Source organism: Panthera onca, chromosome B4, assembly GCF_046562875.1.
Source record: "Panthera onca isolate mPanOnc1 chromosome B4, mPanOnc1 haplotype 2, whole genome shotgun sequence".
Lineage (NCBI taxonomy): Eukaryota > Metazoa > Chordata > Mammalia > Carnivora > Felidae > Panthera > Panthera onca.
The window spans coordinates 28,824,470-28,839,389 of NC_138345.1; the positions used below are offsets into that span (position 1 = coordinate 28,824,470).

General features: G+C 38.6%; 1 protein-coding gene across 1 annotated transcript in view; it reads right to left on the reverse strand.

The window, feature by feature from the left end:
• Positions 1-9,594, reverse strand: part of KIF5B (kinesin family member 5B) — a 49,385-nt gene extending 39,791 nt beyond the window's left edge. The window contains exons 1-2 of the mRNA XM_081796081.1: positions 9,012-9,594; positions 1,599-1,686 (exon numbers count right to left, since the gene is read on the reverse strand). Of these exons, the coding sequence (XP_081652207.1) occupies positions 1,599-1,686; positions 9,012-9,137 (214 nt within the window). The 5' untranslated portion in view covers positions 9,138-9,594. The remainder of the gene's footprint in view (positions 1-1,598; positions 1,687-9,011) is intronic.
• Positions 9,595-14,920: the final 5,326 nt, after the last annotated feature.

Sequence of the window (14,920 nt, forward strand, 5' to 3'; positions counted from 1 at the left end):
AATAAAGAAATAAACATTAAAAAAAAAAAAAGCTCATGTAAAATCTTAGGCTGTACTGATTAAAAAAGTATGTTAAAATCAAAGAATGTAATGTAATTGTGTTCTATGACAGATTCATTTGGAAAATTACTTGATGCCTACAAACAAAAGAGGACACTGCCTGTTCCTCTTTGTTGTAATCATTTATAGAATCAAGTTAATTCTCCATCATTCTATGAAGATTTCAACATCCAGTCCACTGTCTCTCATCAATACTATTCCTGTTGTAATTCTTGGTGGTTCCAATGTCCATTTAGTAGATGATCCTATTAAAATACCCTGGTCTCTCAGATCCTGGGCCTAGTTTTCTCCATGATCTCTTGTCCTTTACTCCTTCAGATGTCAATTCTACAATTATATTCTAGACCTTTTATTTAATTACTAACTACACTGTTTCCCTAAGCTCAATTAAGTATCTACCCCCTATTATTCCTTCTAGTACCCTGATTCCAACAAACCTTTGACCCCACAAAGACTATAATATACTAACCTTACCGCTTCTTTTCATGTCCCTCAAACCCATTCCTCCCACCTGTGCTCTCCTTCCCCTCACTCACCGTAGATTCCATGGTTCACTATTATCATCATTCTCTTGACTACAGCCTCAATTCTCCTGCCTTTCTCTCCCTCTTTTGTACTCATCTGGTAAAACACCAACTAGGTAAATTCAACTCTTCTGTCTACTAACTTCAAGTGGGCCCTTAATGCTGCCTGGCAATACTGCCACATTTCCCTAATCCATTCACTTCTATTGCCAGACAACTTCATTCTTTTTCCTAGGAACCCCTCCCCCTCATCTTCATTCTGTGATGACTTTGCTCCCTGTATCACATACAAAATGGAATATGAAAAGATCTGCATTTTTCTTCCATCACACCTATAGACTTCTATCCAAAAACTCTACCTATTCTCCTGTTACTGGATGAATTGTCTGTGCTCCTACTTAACCCTAACCTGTCCACTTTTATACCGAATCCCATCCCCTCTATCCTAGTATTCACTGGGATATCACTCATACCCTCTCTCAACTCTAGGGTTCTATGGTTTTAGAAAATATAAACTTGGAAAATCTTAGTACAAATTAATAGTATTAACTGGAATGTACACACTTCCTCAAGCATTTTTCTGTTGAACACAAGAGAAGTCTTTGGGGAAGAAATAACAATGGAATGGAAGAATGATAGATTGCTACCATTTTCTACTATTTTTTAGAAACTTGTCTAACTATTTTGTATTCATTCTCATGCTGCTGTATTTCTATAACTGCTACCTTAGAAACTCTCCTGGGAATACCTAATAGAAATGCATCTTTTAGAATAAGTGTGTTAACACTAAAATTCTTATAATACCCTTCACTAGGTACTGTATATGAATTAGATCATGGAATTTGAGCAACAGTGTGTTTACTAATTGTATGTTATCTTTTTTATTAAACTGTCTTCTACAATTAACTAAAAAAGGGGGGGGGGCAATTAAAATGAAAAAAAAAATGTTGGGTAAATGGAGAAGATCACAAACAAATTTTACTTATTGCTGGGACAACATAGCAATATATTTACCTTTAACAATCTTCTTTGCACAATCATTATATACTTGCTCTTGAGAGGTGTTTGACTGGAACACTCGGTCAAATGCATAAGGCTTGGACTGAAAAACAGAAACAAAGGTGTCAACATCACAAATTAAAGGTGAATGGACACTTCTTAGCTCCTTTAAAGATGTCATCATATATTTAACCTTTGAAATAGAGTACTTACTACTTCATGTCATAGTATCTTTGTAGAAAGGACCTTAGGGATCACTAAGTACGAATTCACTAGAATAAACTTTACAAAACCAAAAATGTCTTTGTTAGATTTCCAGGGCCTAGCACTACTATGATAGTGAAATATTGTTGAGTGAATTTTTATTTAATGAGTGTCTACTCTGGCAAGTACTGAGGCTCTATTTTCAATAGTATCATTTTGCAGACAAGGAAACTAGAATCCTGAAAGGTATAAACGGTGTTAATGACAAAACTAAAATTTAAATCCAAATCTCCTTTCAGTTCAGAGCTCCTTCCACTACTCCCATTAGGCTTTTCATTTTACTGCAACAGCTTTCCAATCATTCATTCATTTAACAAATATTTATGGAATGCCTAATACCTAGACATCTTACTAGAATGATGACCAAGATAGATACACTCTCTACTTTAATGGAGCATAAGTAATAGTGGGGCAGGCATCAGACAAATAATTAAATGACTAGATATCTGACTCATGCAATGGAGTGCTGTGACAGCATATAAAAGAAGAACCCAAGTCTGGGAGAAAGCAGAAATATAGCAGGGAATGACTCTGGAGAAGGGATGTTTAAGAACTGAAGAATAGCTCACTACCTGTCTCTTCAATACTAGTCATGGGAGGGTGAGGGTGGGAAGTAGCCTAGCTAGGTATTGGGATGCTTAAAGATCCTATGGCAGAAAGAAGCTTGTAGAATGCAGGAAGCCAAAAGAAGTTAAGTTGGAAGTTTAAGGAACAAAGATCAAATGTAAATGACAACACAATGAAAAAGGCAAATAACATCTTAGTGTTATTTTGAAAATAGTTTTGACCTTCTGGGTCCCCTGAAAGGATCTTGGGGACTCATTTAGAACACTGCTGATATTGTCTGATGAATGAGCCACAGGGATGGAATGAAAAAAATCAGTGTCCATGCAAGTCAAGGAAGAATTATCAAGGAGGGACTGATTGTGTCAAATATAGCTGTGAGGTCAAGGCAAAACTGAAAAGTATCCAATGACAAAGGTCAGACTGGAAAGAGATTTAAAAAGTATTAGAAGTAACTGAATAGAGCAGAAATCAGGCTACAGGTCTAAAAAAATTTTTTTTAAAGATGGGTAAGACCTGAACAAGTTTAAATGCTGGCAGGAACAATCTAGTAATCAATGAGAAAAAGTAAGCATGCACAGATGAGAGGAGGGCAAGGGGATTCTAAGTATTTGAAAGGAAGCGTATGCCTGCTTTCTACCTGCTCCTAAAGGAAAGGACAGACACTGGACCCTAAAATATAAAACAATCATGACTTCCCAAACAATCCTTAACATTACAGAAGACTTCTCAGGCCTTAGCTAAAAAAAAAAAAAGACCTTACTTTTTAGAAACTACATCCCACAGTCTCCTTCCCCAAAGTCTGCAATAATAGTTATAATGAAAATTACAACGAAACAGACACTCTTAAAGGGCTATCCAAAGTCATTCCTAATTCCCCTTCCCCATGCCAGTTTCCACTACATACGTTAGGAAGCTAACCACCAGATAGCCTAGTCTCCTTGCAACTAGTGGACACGTGACCCAGTTCTGGATTCTGTAAATAAAGTGATGGTATCCTGAAGGGTCTTGGGGAAACGGTTGTTTTCTGATAAAAAGGACCATCTCAGCTGAAGCTGCCCTTTCTCCTTTCTGGAATGATGGAGCTGTAGCATCCATCTTACAAACATCATGATAAATCAATTAACTTAAGGATGACAACAGATAACAGAGTCATTAAGTAGTAGTAGTAGTAAGGGCCTATCTGCAGACTTTTTATATTTGAGAAAAATAACCTCATATTTATTTAAACCACTATTAGTTGTTTTCCTTCTGCAGCTGAAAGCATTCCTAAAGGATATACTAAGATGACCTCACTTTGGTATTCAATTAAAAGTAGGCATCTCAATGTCTGATTATTCTTTGCCTAAATGTCCTTTCACTAAGGTTCTACAAAGACATTAACATTCAATTTTACAGGTGCAACTAAAAAAAAAAACTACTCTTTTACTGATTTTATAAGACATAATCGTGATTGAAAACAAACACATGTACAATCAAAATAACAATCCCCATCCACAGATAAACCATGCTAATTCTTCCTATGCAAAAAGAAAGTAACTTTTCCTCTGTATGTATCCAGCAAACATTTAGCACCTATCAGGTATCAGGTGTCAGATATCCTAAACGATTAACAGAGTTTTAGAAATGTTATTTAGCTAGTACAGACTGTAGAGTTCAAAGAACAGAGAATTAAGGCTGGGTAGAATCTTGAATACTAAGGTAAGAAGCTGTATACTAAGATCTAATGTAAGTGGTCATGCAATGTTAACTGAATTGAAATGGAGTCAGCATCTGGCATTAAAGAACTCAGACTGCAATTAGCCAAAATATACATTTAATAAAAAATGTATAAAAAATACTATGAAAACAAGAATTAAACAATGATTAATTCAAATTTTGCTTGCATGAAACAAACTAATCAACAGAAAATAGGTAATAGCATGAAGACAACTGCATCCTCCAAAGTAAGTCAAGTAATACAATTTTATTAAAGTAAACATTTCGAAAATATAAAGAAGGGTGCCTGGGTGGCTCAGTTAGTTGAGCGTCAGACTCTCAATTTCAGCTCCAGTTACTACTTCGCGGTTTGTGGGTTCAAGCCTCACATAGGGCTCTGCACTGACCGTAAGGAGTCTGTTTGGAATTCGCTACTCCCCTCCCCACCCCGCCCGGCCCCTACTCTGTCCCTATCCCACTTTCACTCTCTCAAAATAAATAAACTTTAAAAATTTTTAAAATAAAAATAAAAAATACAAAGAACAGGAGCGCCTGGGTGGCTCAGCTGGTTGAGTGTCTGATTCTTGGTTTCAACTCAGGTCAGGATCTCAGTTTCATGGGTTCAAGCCCCCTGTCGGGTTCTGCACTGACAGTGTGGAGCCTGCTTGGGATCCTTTCTCTTTCTCTTTCTCTCTCTTTCCCTCCCTCTCCCCTGCTCACACTGTCTCTCTCAAAATAAAATAAACTTAAAAAATTATATATGTATATAAAGAACAAACACGACTGAGTTTTAAGTCATCTCCATTATCACATCAATAAAAACAGTGGTCTTAAACTTTCACTTAGTAAGAGATATACCCAAAATAATGGATAATAGTAAAACCTGCCTCAAAAGTACTTTTATACAGCTGTTTACTATAGCATTCCTTATCACAAATACGCAAACTAAAAAATAATTAAGCTAGGATTGAGTGATTTTTTTAGATGTTAGATCATTGTTAAATCAAAAATTAAGTACTTATAAGCATTAAGTTGACAAAAGTTTTATTTTAAATTCCAAAACTAAACTATAATTTTGTTAAATAAGGCAAATGTTTTGATTAGAGATCAAGACCTGAAGTTACTAACTGACCATAGCTTCCTGGGATGAAAAACAAGATACATGAAACATTAAAACTTCTAATGGGTCTACAATTAAGGGACATCTCTTAATTAAAAATCTTTCAAATGAATTAAACAAAGGAATACTCACAATCTAGACATCTGTATCTTAAAAATCCTGGTTCTTTGCCTTGAAATGTACATTATATAGTCTTATTTCTATGAACCTTCAGAGATACCCCAAGTCATAAGATACATTCATATCTGACTTAGGCTTCAAGTGGACAAAACCAAATAGGAATGTTTATCTGAATTGCAACCATACCTCAGATTTCTTTGTCTTTTTTTTTTTTTTTTTTTTTAAGATTTTAATTTTAGGTAGTTTCTATACCCAACGTGGGGCTTGAACTCAAAATCCCAATATCAAGAGTTGCATGTTCCAGACTGAGCCAGCCAGGCACCCCATACCTCAGATTTCTTAGTGAAGTGGTTCCTGTTTGTATCTGCAGAACATCAAATCTGGTTATAAAGGACACCCTCCTAGCAGGCATATATACCTTTCTCTAAAATTTTGAGTAGTGATCCTCAGATCACATGGGATTATAGCTTATCAGATTTTCCTTAGTTTGACAATGACTGTTAGCTAAGATTCCACAACTGTACAGGTGTGATGATGACTTCTTCTCTTTTAATGTTCACTCTTAACGTAATTAGGATCAAACACCAAATCATCATTCACTTGAAAAGAGAAATCATGTTGAGCTATAAGCAAGGAACTGGACAAGATTATCTAATTAGGTTTTACTTTCCTCTAATTTCAATGAACTACAACAGCCTGTTTTTGGTTCTGACAGCCTCTACAGTATACCATATAAGGAACAATGATTAATAAAGATACTTAATGATACACATACGCATGTTCCACTTTTATGATGCATAAAGAAATAATTTTTTCTATTGACTTTTTTTTTTCCTGGAGTTTTCGGCAGGCTCATTTCAACTAAATACGGTGTTTCCCTTGTCCTCCTTTTTTTGTGGATAACAAGTTCTCTTATTTAAAGCAAATACGTTCTATTTTTATCATTTAAAGGTTTTCCTTAAATAATCCATTTATTTCATTCAATATGTGATACTTATACCTCTTTAACAAGCACTTAATTATCAAAAAAATCTGTATGAAAGTTGCAAAACACAGAGAGACACTATAGGATTACAAGATTTGCCTGCCATGGGATACTATATTAAAATCACTGATGTAACAGAAAAAAGTTTGGACAATATATTAGAAATTGAACTTCAATGAAAATGAGAATCCTTAAAAATTAACTTCTAAAGGAGCACAGATTATACCTATAATTCAGTAACATTATAAACTACTTACGCTTTAAATCTTGATTTAACCAGAAGACTGTACAAAATGTGTTTAAATCATGTTTAAAATAATTTAGTTTTAAATGACGCACTGCAGCAATTCCTTCTTAAAACCATTTCTTTTGAATCAGGATCCAGTAAAATGAACAAAATAAACCAACACACGACTTTACCTAGAAATTTTTAAATTTCACTCTCTCAGCTATTCCTTATAAATTCCCAACCTTTTAAAATATAAATTCATTTAAAAAATTGAGACCTCAGAGTAACCAATGACCCAGTAAATGCAGATTAATTCTTGAAAATAATGAACTAAACCTGTCCTCTTATATTTCTTAAGGCTACAGGACTCCGTTGTATTTTTGCTTAAACTTAAAAAAAAAAAATGCTTACCAGTTTACTTAAAGGCCAACTGTTATTGCAGATTCACAACTCAATCACCTATTCATTATTTCTATTATCATTTAAATGTATTTACATTGTTAAGGAACATCCAAGAACTTTATTCAAAGGGAACAACCTAGAATACATGTGTGCTTCCAGTGGTAATTACTTGTTTTAACTGTCCTCATATTTTATGTCATATTTGGGCAGAAAGTTGCCTTCTCAATACATCTTGTGAATCCTAAATCCTATCACTCCAACAAATGAATCCTGGTAATACTTATAGATTTGTTTAAACACACAAAAATCTGCAGAAATGAGACATTCTTAATACAAATCAAAAAGGAAATAGCTTCAATGTGCTGAGTAATCACAAAAACTGAGCAACTAGTAGCCAGTTTGTCAACAACCCAGGCCCTGCAAGCCTCCTCTGATTCCACAGAAGATACCATCCTAAAGGAAAAGGATGACTACTTCTGTGCTTAACTTCTTAGTCTCACCATGGTATCATTTAGTTTCTCTCATGAACTTGTTAACAAAAAGCCAGCCGGACAGTCTTTACACAGTAGTGGCTGGCAGTTGTTAGTAATCTAATGATTTGTTTGCCAAAAGCCTACCAAGCAACAAAGGGCTATGACACGACACTCATTACCTAGAGCTTAATTCTGCAAACTTTCACATAGAAACTCTTGAAGAGGTTCAGTCCTATCTCCTATGTCAATGCTCTTAATCATCAATGTTCCATCTCCTGTGACCCTTTGTCCTATTTCCAAATTAGGCTGTGCAAATATGCTAAATATGGAATGCCATTAGAGAAAAGATTAACATTAAGATTTTGTACCATGATAGCAATGTAGAAAAAAGTTCTGCCACAATCGCATTACCAAGAAAGATAAATTTAATTTTTAGTCACAATTAGGTATGTAATATTCTGCTACCCATTTTAATCTTCTTAACCTGGGAATTCTATTTCCAGAGGACCTTTTGATACCAGAGATCAGACCACAAAAAAATCAACCTTACATTCTGGTTTCCCTGACAATGATCAGCCAACTCTAGTTATGTTTTATATTTTATAGTACAAAGGACACTATTTGTCCGTCCTTAAGATTATCAAAATCAGTTTTTCTTCAAGGCAGAAGTAGAGATCTAATGCTAACAAGAAATCAATCCAGCTTACTGGTCAAATTTTAATTTTTTTTAAAAAGCTTACCTTTATAATACAAAAAGTTAACACTCTTTGCTATGCTCTTACCCCATAAAACCCAGTAAGAGATTACAGATTTTTCTGGGCACTTACTTGACCCAATCTGATCTGCTAGATCTACTATAAAATTGAACAAATTGATCACTCCGATTTCAAAAGAAAACTCACTCTTTACAGTCCTCAATTTGTCATTTATAATAGTTAACATGAACGTTCATTCATCACTCAAAGGACGGGTGGGTGAACATTTGAGGTACAGGTATATTTGTAGTTGTTTGATAATTTTTCCTTCTCCCGTGAGGCAAACAATACGGTTCAGCAAATAGTTGTATCTTTATCTCCTATAAAACTAAGTATCTTCACTATTTAAGGTACAATAGGGCTAGTCTTAAAGCTCAACGTTCTTAGCTAAACTTTAATCTTGCACGTTACAAATGGTACACTTGGGGTAGTCCAAAACACCAACAGCATCAGTAACTGCGCGCGCGCGCGCGCACACACACACACACACACACACACACACACACACACAGGCAAATATGCACTAAACTTACACCCCGGACAGTTCCTCCAGTGCCCCAGGTGGGGGAGTGTCCCAGACAGAGACCAGGCGCCTCCCTTCTCTGGGCACTTAAGATCGGGGTAGGGGCGATCCAGGAACAGCCATGGAGCCGCGCAGTCTCCCTCCCCAGGGTTATCTGAACCGGCAAACTCTACTGGGGGGCGGGGCTGGGGTCATCACTGCTAGCTCTCAATTCTGCACCCCGCCACTTCCCCGAACTCGGGGCTCGGCCAGGCCCGAAGGAGCTAGACTGGGGGTAGGGGCGGTGGTCACTCACCGCGATCATGACCGTGTCTTCTCCCTGAAACTTGGCGATGTACTTATCGCCGCGGTTCACCTCAGACTCATTGAGAGGTCTGAAGCGACACATCACTTTGATGTTGCACTCGGCCGGGTCCGCCATCTTCCTCGCTGCCGGGGCCGGAGACCGGGAGCCACTCCCCGCCTCTCAGTCTGGAAGGAAGCAGGCCCGAGCTGAGGACAGGGGTCGCGAAGGCCGAGAGAGTCAGCAGTCTGGCGCGTCGCCCGCCCTTCCCGCGGCGGCGGTGGCCCGGGAACCCAGACTCGAAGCGCCGGCGCCGGTAGCAGTCGCCCTGAGGCTCACTTCCGATCCATCATGGCAGCCATGGCGGCGGCGGCGGCGGCACGGGTGGAGAGTCTGCGGCTCCTCAGTTTCTCCCTCGTCGGCCTGGGCAGGCTGCACGGGTCCGACGGGATTCTAGACACCGGAAAAATTGCCACGTCCCTCTTCCTCGGAGACAGCAGGCCGGCCCCGCCGTCCGCCCGCCGGGCAGTCTGATCGCCGGCTTGCCGGCAGCCGCCCCACCACTTCAGAGGCCGAAGACCGGCGACTGAGCGGCGGGATGGGCGGTGCGCGCGGAGCACGGCGCACGCGCGGCGGGTCCCAGCCGAGATGACCAATCCGCGTCCGCGCTGGGCCGCGCCGCCGCCCTGCAGCCACTCTTCGCCCTGGGGTTGCCGATTCGAGTTTTACTGGAAGCTCTCTTATAGAAGTACCTCTGGTGGCCCCGCCGCCTGACCGGGCAATTCTCCGGCCGCAGAATTTCCCAGAGCGAAGGCAGACGCGCTTAGTTTTCTCTTCTTCAGGGGTCAAGGGATTTGTTAAAACTACCTTATGTTGTAGCTTGTTTAAATAAAATACCGTATTCCTAATAAGGAGGTGTTTGCCTTCTGTTTGGTCTGGAGATAAAATGGGTTCCTAGCCCACGTTTTTAAGAGCGCTTTCCCAGAGAAAGGAAGATTGGAAGCGAAGCGTGGGGCTTGGCTCTCTGGTTTAAGCGGTTACTCTTTACTGAGAGAGTGCGTTGGGGAGACAAGAAAGAAAAAGGACATTTCTCTTAAGGAATGCAGAAGATTGCTGAAGAAATGTGGAAGAGCAAGGTAGTTGGGGAGAAGGGCCTCAGTCAATCGGAGGTCCCGCTTCTCCGGTAATAAATACATGGAACTCGTCCATCTCAACACTGAAGGAATGACTGACCTGAGTCTAAAGATGGTCTTAAAAGACCTGGATAAATTTGTGGATTATATGTCAGCTAAAAAGCTGAAGTAGCTTTTTAGAAAGGTGGATACCATAATGACTCTCAACTGGAAGTCTCTCTAAGGTGCTGTGAAGAACTGCAAAGACAATCAGGAACCCTTTCTCTGGTTTGTAAAAAATGAATGATTGGGTTGTACAAACCTCCAGTGCTCAGTCTTCGCCCTACCATCCAAATGCCTCCAGAAATTAATCCAAACTTCAACAGACACAGCTTTGTTGATCCACAGCAATGAGGGAGAGTTCACACCTGAGGAACTCTGGGACATCTCGCCAAACAAAGGGAAAGATGGAGTTAAAGAGCTCTGGGGGAAGTGTGGCATTTAGGTAAAATTTTAATAAAATTGTGTTTCAGTAGGCTCCAAACAAAGCAGAGATGTGACCTCAGGTCTAGAGTACAAGTGGACCCAAGGTCCTGTTTCCTTGGGGACTACAAAGTTAAGATAGATGTGGAAAGTTGTTTTCAGAAACCTCTGACCCAAATCTCTGCACCTGTCTTGGAAGTCAATCAAGGCAGCTTCTCTATGTCTTAGAGCCTCGAAGAAAGAGTAGGATGTTTTATTCTTACTGATATAATTTCAAACAATGATTCTGATAGTCTATAATTTTAGAGAACAAAATTTTCAGTGAAAGAGAGCAGCAATCACTCAAAGAAGGAGGTTGTTGTGGCAGGTGGGCCACTAGTTTTCCATCTTTTTAACAGGATTTCATGACAACCCTGTCCTCAGCACTCTGCTCTTTCTCTGAGCCCATGTCTTCAACAATTGCTAGACTCTTATCTACAACCCTGACCTTTTCACTTGTGTGACATTCCCATCCCTCTAGCAGCTTATAGGCCACCTTGTTTAGGATGCATTACCTTAACATTACATTTGACATTCTAGAGACTAATTAATTATCCTCTGCTTCCTGCCAATACTCAGTTAAACTACTCAACTTTTCCAGTTTGATTACCAGTATCAGCATTCTTCCATACTCACAGGCTATGAAAAAGTTCCAGGTACCTCTAACTCCACTGTTTACTTCATCCTTTATACATGCAGAAGAGAAATCTGGTAGTTTGTGTCTGAAGTTCCTCAACTTCCACTCCACCATTCCTTTGTGTCTTCACCTCAGACCTGAGGAATGATTGCTCTAGAGCAGTGATTTTCAAAGTCTCCGTGGAGTAGGGGTTCCAAAAAGGTGACTCAGGTGACTCATGTGTGTGGGATGGGAAAGGAGGTTGATGGAAGGGCCAAGGAATTAAGCTCTGGAAACATCTGCTGTTTAAGGCACTTTGGTTGCAACTGTTGCCTCTTCCTTCCTCCTGCACAGCAGATTCTGGAAGCACAGGCTTTATGAAAACAAAATCCAGAAAGGGAAGTGTCTGCAAGAGCCTTCTGCTTTCGGATCTGACATACACAATTTTTCTGGGCAAGGGAGCTTAAAGAACCTGACTCTGCCTAGGAACAGGAAGGAGATAAATGCTACTTGAAAAACAAAATATTTCTAAAAAAGTGTCCTGTCACATCAGTGAGGAATAGTGGTATCAGGCAATAGGCTTTAAGAATTATTTTCATAGTGAAACGAAAGATTGACTTTTTAAAAATTGGTTAATCCCAGTTTTTCTTCCAAATATGGAAAAGACTGGCATTATTCCACATTAGCAATGAAACAGGTTTCCTTGAGGGCATAGTTTGAGACTCATTAATACAACTTTTTTCTGATGAAAATGTGAGTGGTACTTGTACCTATACAGATTGATTGAGATTTAATCTTTTTATTAATGCTAAAGTTTTAAAAAACTTTAAACAACGTTGGCACAGTAAAGACAGAGGCATTCCTTTTCTTTTCTCTTCTTTTCTTTTCTTTCTTTCTTTCTTCCTTTCTTTCTTTCTTTTTTTTTTTTTTTTTTTACCATGTTAAGTATAACTTTAATCCCCATTCCCCCACCTCTTCCCTTTGGTAACCATCATTTCTCCATAGTTAAGAGTTTGTTTCTTGGTTTGTGAATATCTTCCATAAAACACTAATGAAAGAAATTCATCCTCTTTGGTTAAGCTTATTCCTAGATATTTTATTGTTTTTGGTGTAGTTGTGAATGGAAAATGGAATTGTTTTCTTAATTTCACTTTCTGCTGCTTCATTATTAGTGTACAGAAATGCAACAGATTTCTGTACATTGTTTTTGTATCCCACGACTTTACTGAATTCATTTATCAGTTCTAGTAGTTTTTTGGTGGAGTCTTTCAGGTTTTCTATGTATAGCATCATGTCATCTTCAAATAGTGAGAGTTTTACTTCTTCCTTACCAATTTGGATGCCCTTTATTTCTTTTTGTTGTCTGGTTGCTGTGGCTAGGACTTCCAGTACTATGTTGGATAAAAGTGTTAAGAGTGGACATCTTGTCTTATTCCTGACCTTAGGAGAAAAGCTCTCAATTTTTCTCCATTGAGTATGATGTTTGCTGTAGGATTATCACATAAGACCTTTATTACGTTGAGGTATGTTCCCTTTAGACCTACTTTGCAGAGGGTTTTTATTGTGATGGATGTTGTAATTTATCAAATGATTTTTCTGCATCTATTGAAATGATCATATGGTTTTTATCCTTTCTCTTATTGATGTGATGTATCATATTGATTGTTTTACGAATATTGAACCACACTTGCATCCTGGGAATAAATCCCACTTGATCGTGGTGTATGATTTTTTCAATGTATCATTGGGTGTGTTTGCTAATATTTTTGTTGAGGATTTTTCCATCTGTATTCATGAAAGATATTGGCTTGTAGTTCTTTTTTTATGGGGTCTTTATCTGGTTTTGGTATCAGGGTGATACTGGCCTCAGAGAATGAATTCAGAAGTTTTCCTTCCTCTTGTATTTTTTGGAATAGTTTGAAAAGCATAGGAATTAAGTACCTATACAAACTTAGAACATTAAATCTCCATTGTGGAAGTTAGCCACCAAAGATGATCCTCCAACAAAGCAAGCATCCCTGGATTTAGGCCTCTCTCCTGGCCCTTTGACTTACTTGTAACCATATAACGTGGCAGAATTGTGATGCACTGCATGCTATCTAAGACTAAGTGGGAAGAAGTCTTGTAGCTTCCACTTAGATCTCTTGGAACACTCTTTCAGAGAAGTCTCAACTGCCACATAAAAAGATCAACTACCCTGCTAGAGACGCCATGTTTATGTAGGCACTCTAACCATAGTCCCAGCTTATCCCAGCCTTCCAGCTGTCCTTACCCAAGCTCCAGACTTGCAAAGGAGGCCACCTTGAACTGTCCAGACCAGTACACCCTGCAGATAAATATCAGTGAGTAATCTTAAGTGACACCCTTGGAACGGAAGAATCACCCAGCTGAGGCCTGCCCAAATTCCTCACCCACAAAATCATGAGATGTCATAAGATGGTTATTGTTTAAAGATGCTCAATTTTGAAAATTTATTAATAGCAATACACAACTGGTATGAAAACCCACAACTTGGAACTTAAAATTTATCTACCAGAAACGACCCTATTAAATGTTACTTAAGCATAATATATGTACTTAGATTGGACTATATTTTAGACTAATTATAGTTAGAGAGGGCCTAAGAATGTAACATTATTTATAACATTATTACTATGAGAAAATTTGTTTACATTTAATGTGAAATGACTTTTTAAATGGGCATTTAGAATAGGAAATTACAGTATTTCTTGTTTTGAAATGTGTACAAGAGGCACCTGTTCCTTTCCATTTCTATTATCCTTTCCTAGTCCCAAGCCTTACTACCACATGCCTGGATTACTAGGACAATGCCCAGCCTCTTTTCCATTTGATTATTCAGTAAGTATGGGTTGAGCTCCCACTACCAGTCAGGCACTGAGACAGGTTCTGGGGATACAATGGTGAAAGAGACCAAACAATTCCCTTCCATATCCACTATTTTACATACAATAATTTTCACATTAAATATCCTAAAACCTTTCTTTATTACATCATTGCATTGCTCGAGAACCCACAACAGCTCCCTTTTTTCTTACTTAAGCAAGTTCAAATTCTTCTGCTTAGAGTCCAAAGCCTTCTATCATCTGACTTCCCCCTATTTATGTAGGATTTTCTCACTGTTCAACATCTTACCTTCTTGATTCCTGGCAACTGGCCTTTTCACTGACCCCTTATATTTTGCTAATTTCAAAGTCTTGTGATCTCACCCTGAATTTTCGTTATGGCCACCAAACTCCATTCATCTTTCCCCAAATTCCACCTCCTGCAAATGGTTGTTCAGAATAGAATTCTTTCACAGTCAGATAGAAAACTCCTGCACTCTATTTAAGACCACAGTTTAATTCTTTAGAACATATTTTTAAAATGTTTTATCAAAATAGCACACATCCATTGTTTAAGAATAGAATTACGGGGCGCCTGGGTGGCTTAGTCGGTTAAGCATTGGACTCTTGATTTCGGCTCAGGTCATGATCTCACAGTTCATAAGCTTGAGCCCCATGTGGGATCTGCACTGATGGTGCAGAGCCTGCTTGGGATTCTGTCTCTCTCCCTCTGTCTACCCCTCTTCTGCTGTGTACTCTCCCTCTCTCTCTCAAAATAAACAAACTTAAAAAATAATTAAAGTAGAATTACAACAATGAACCACATAA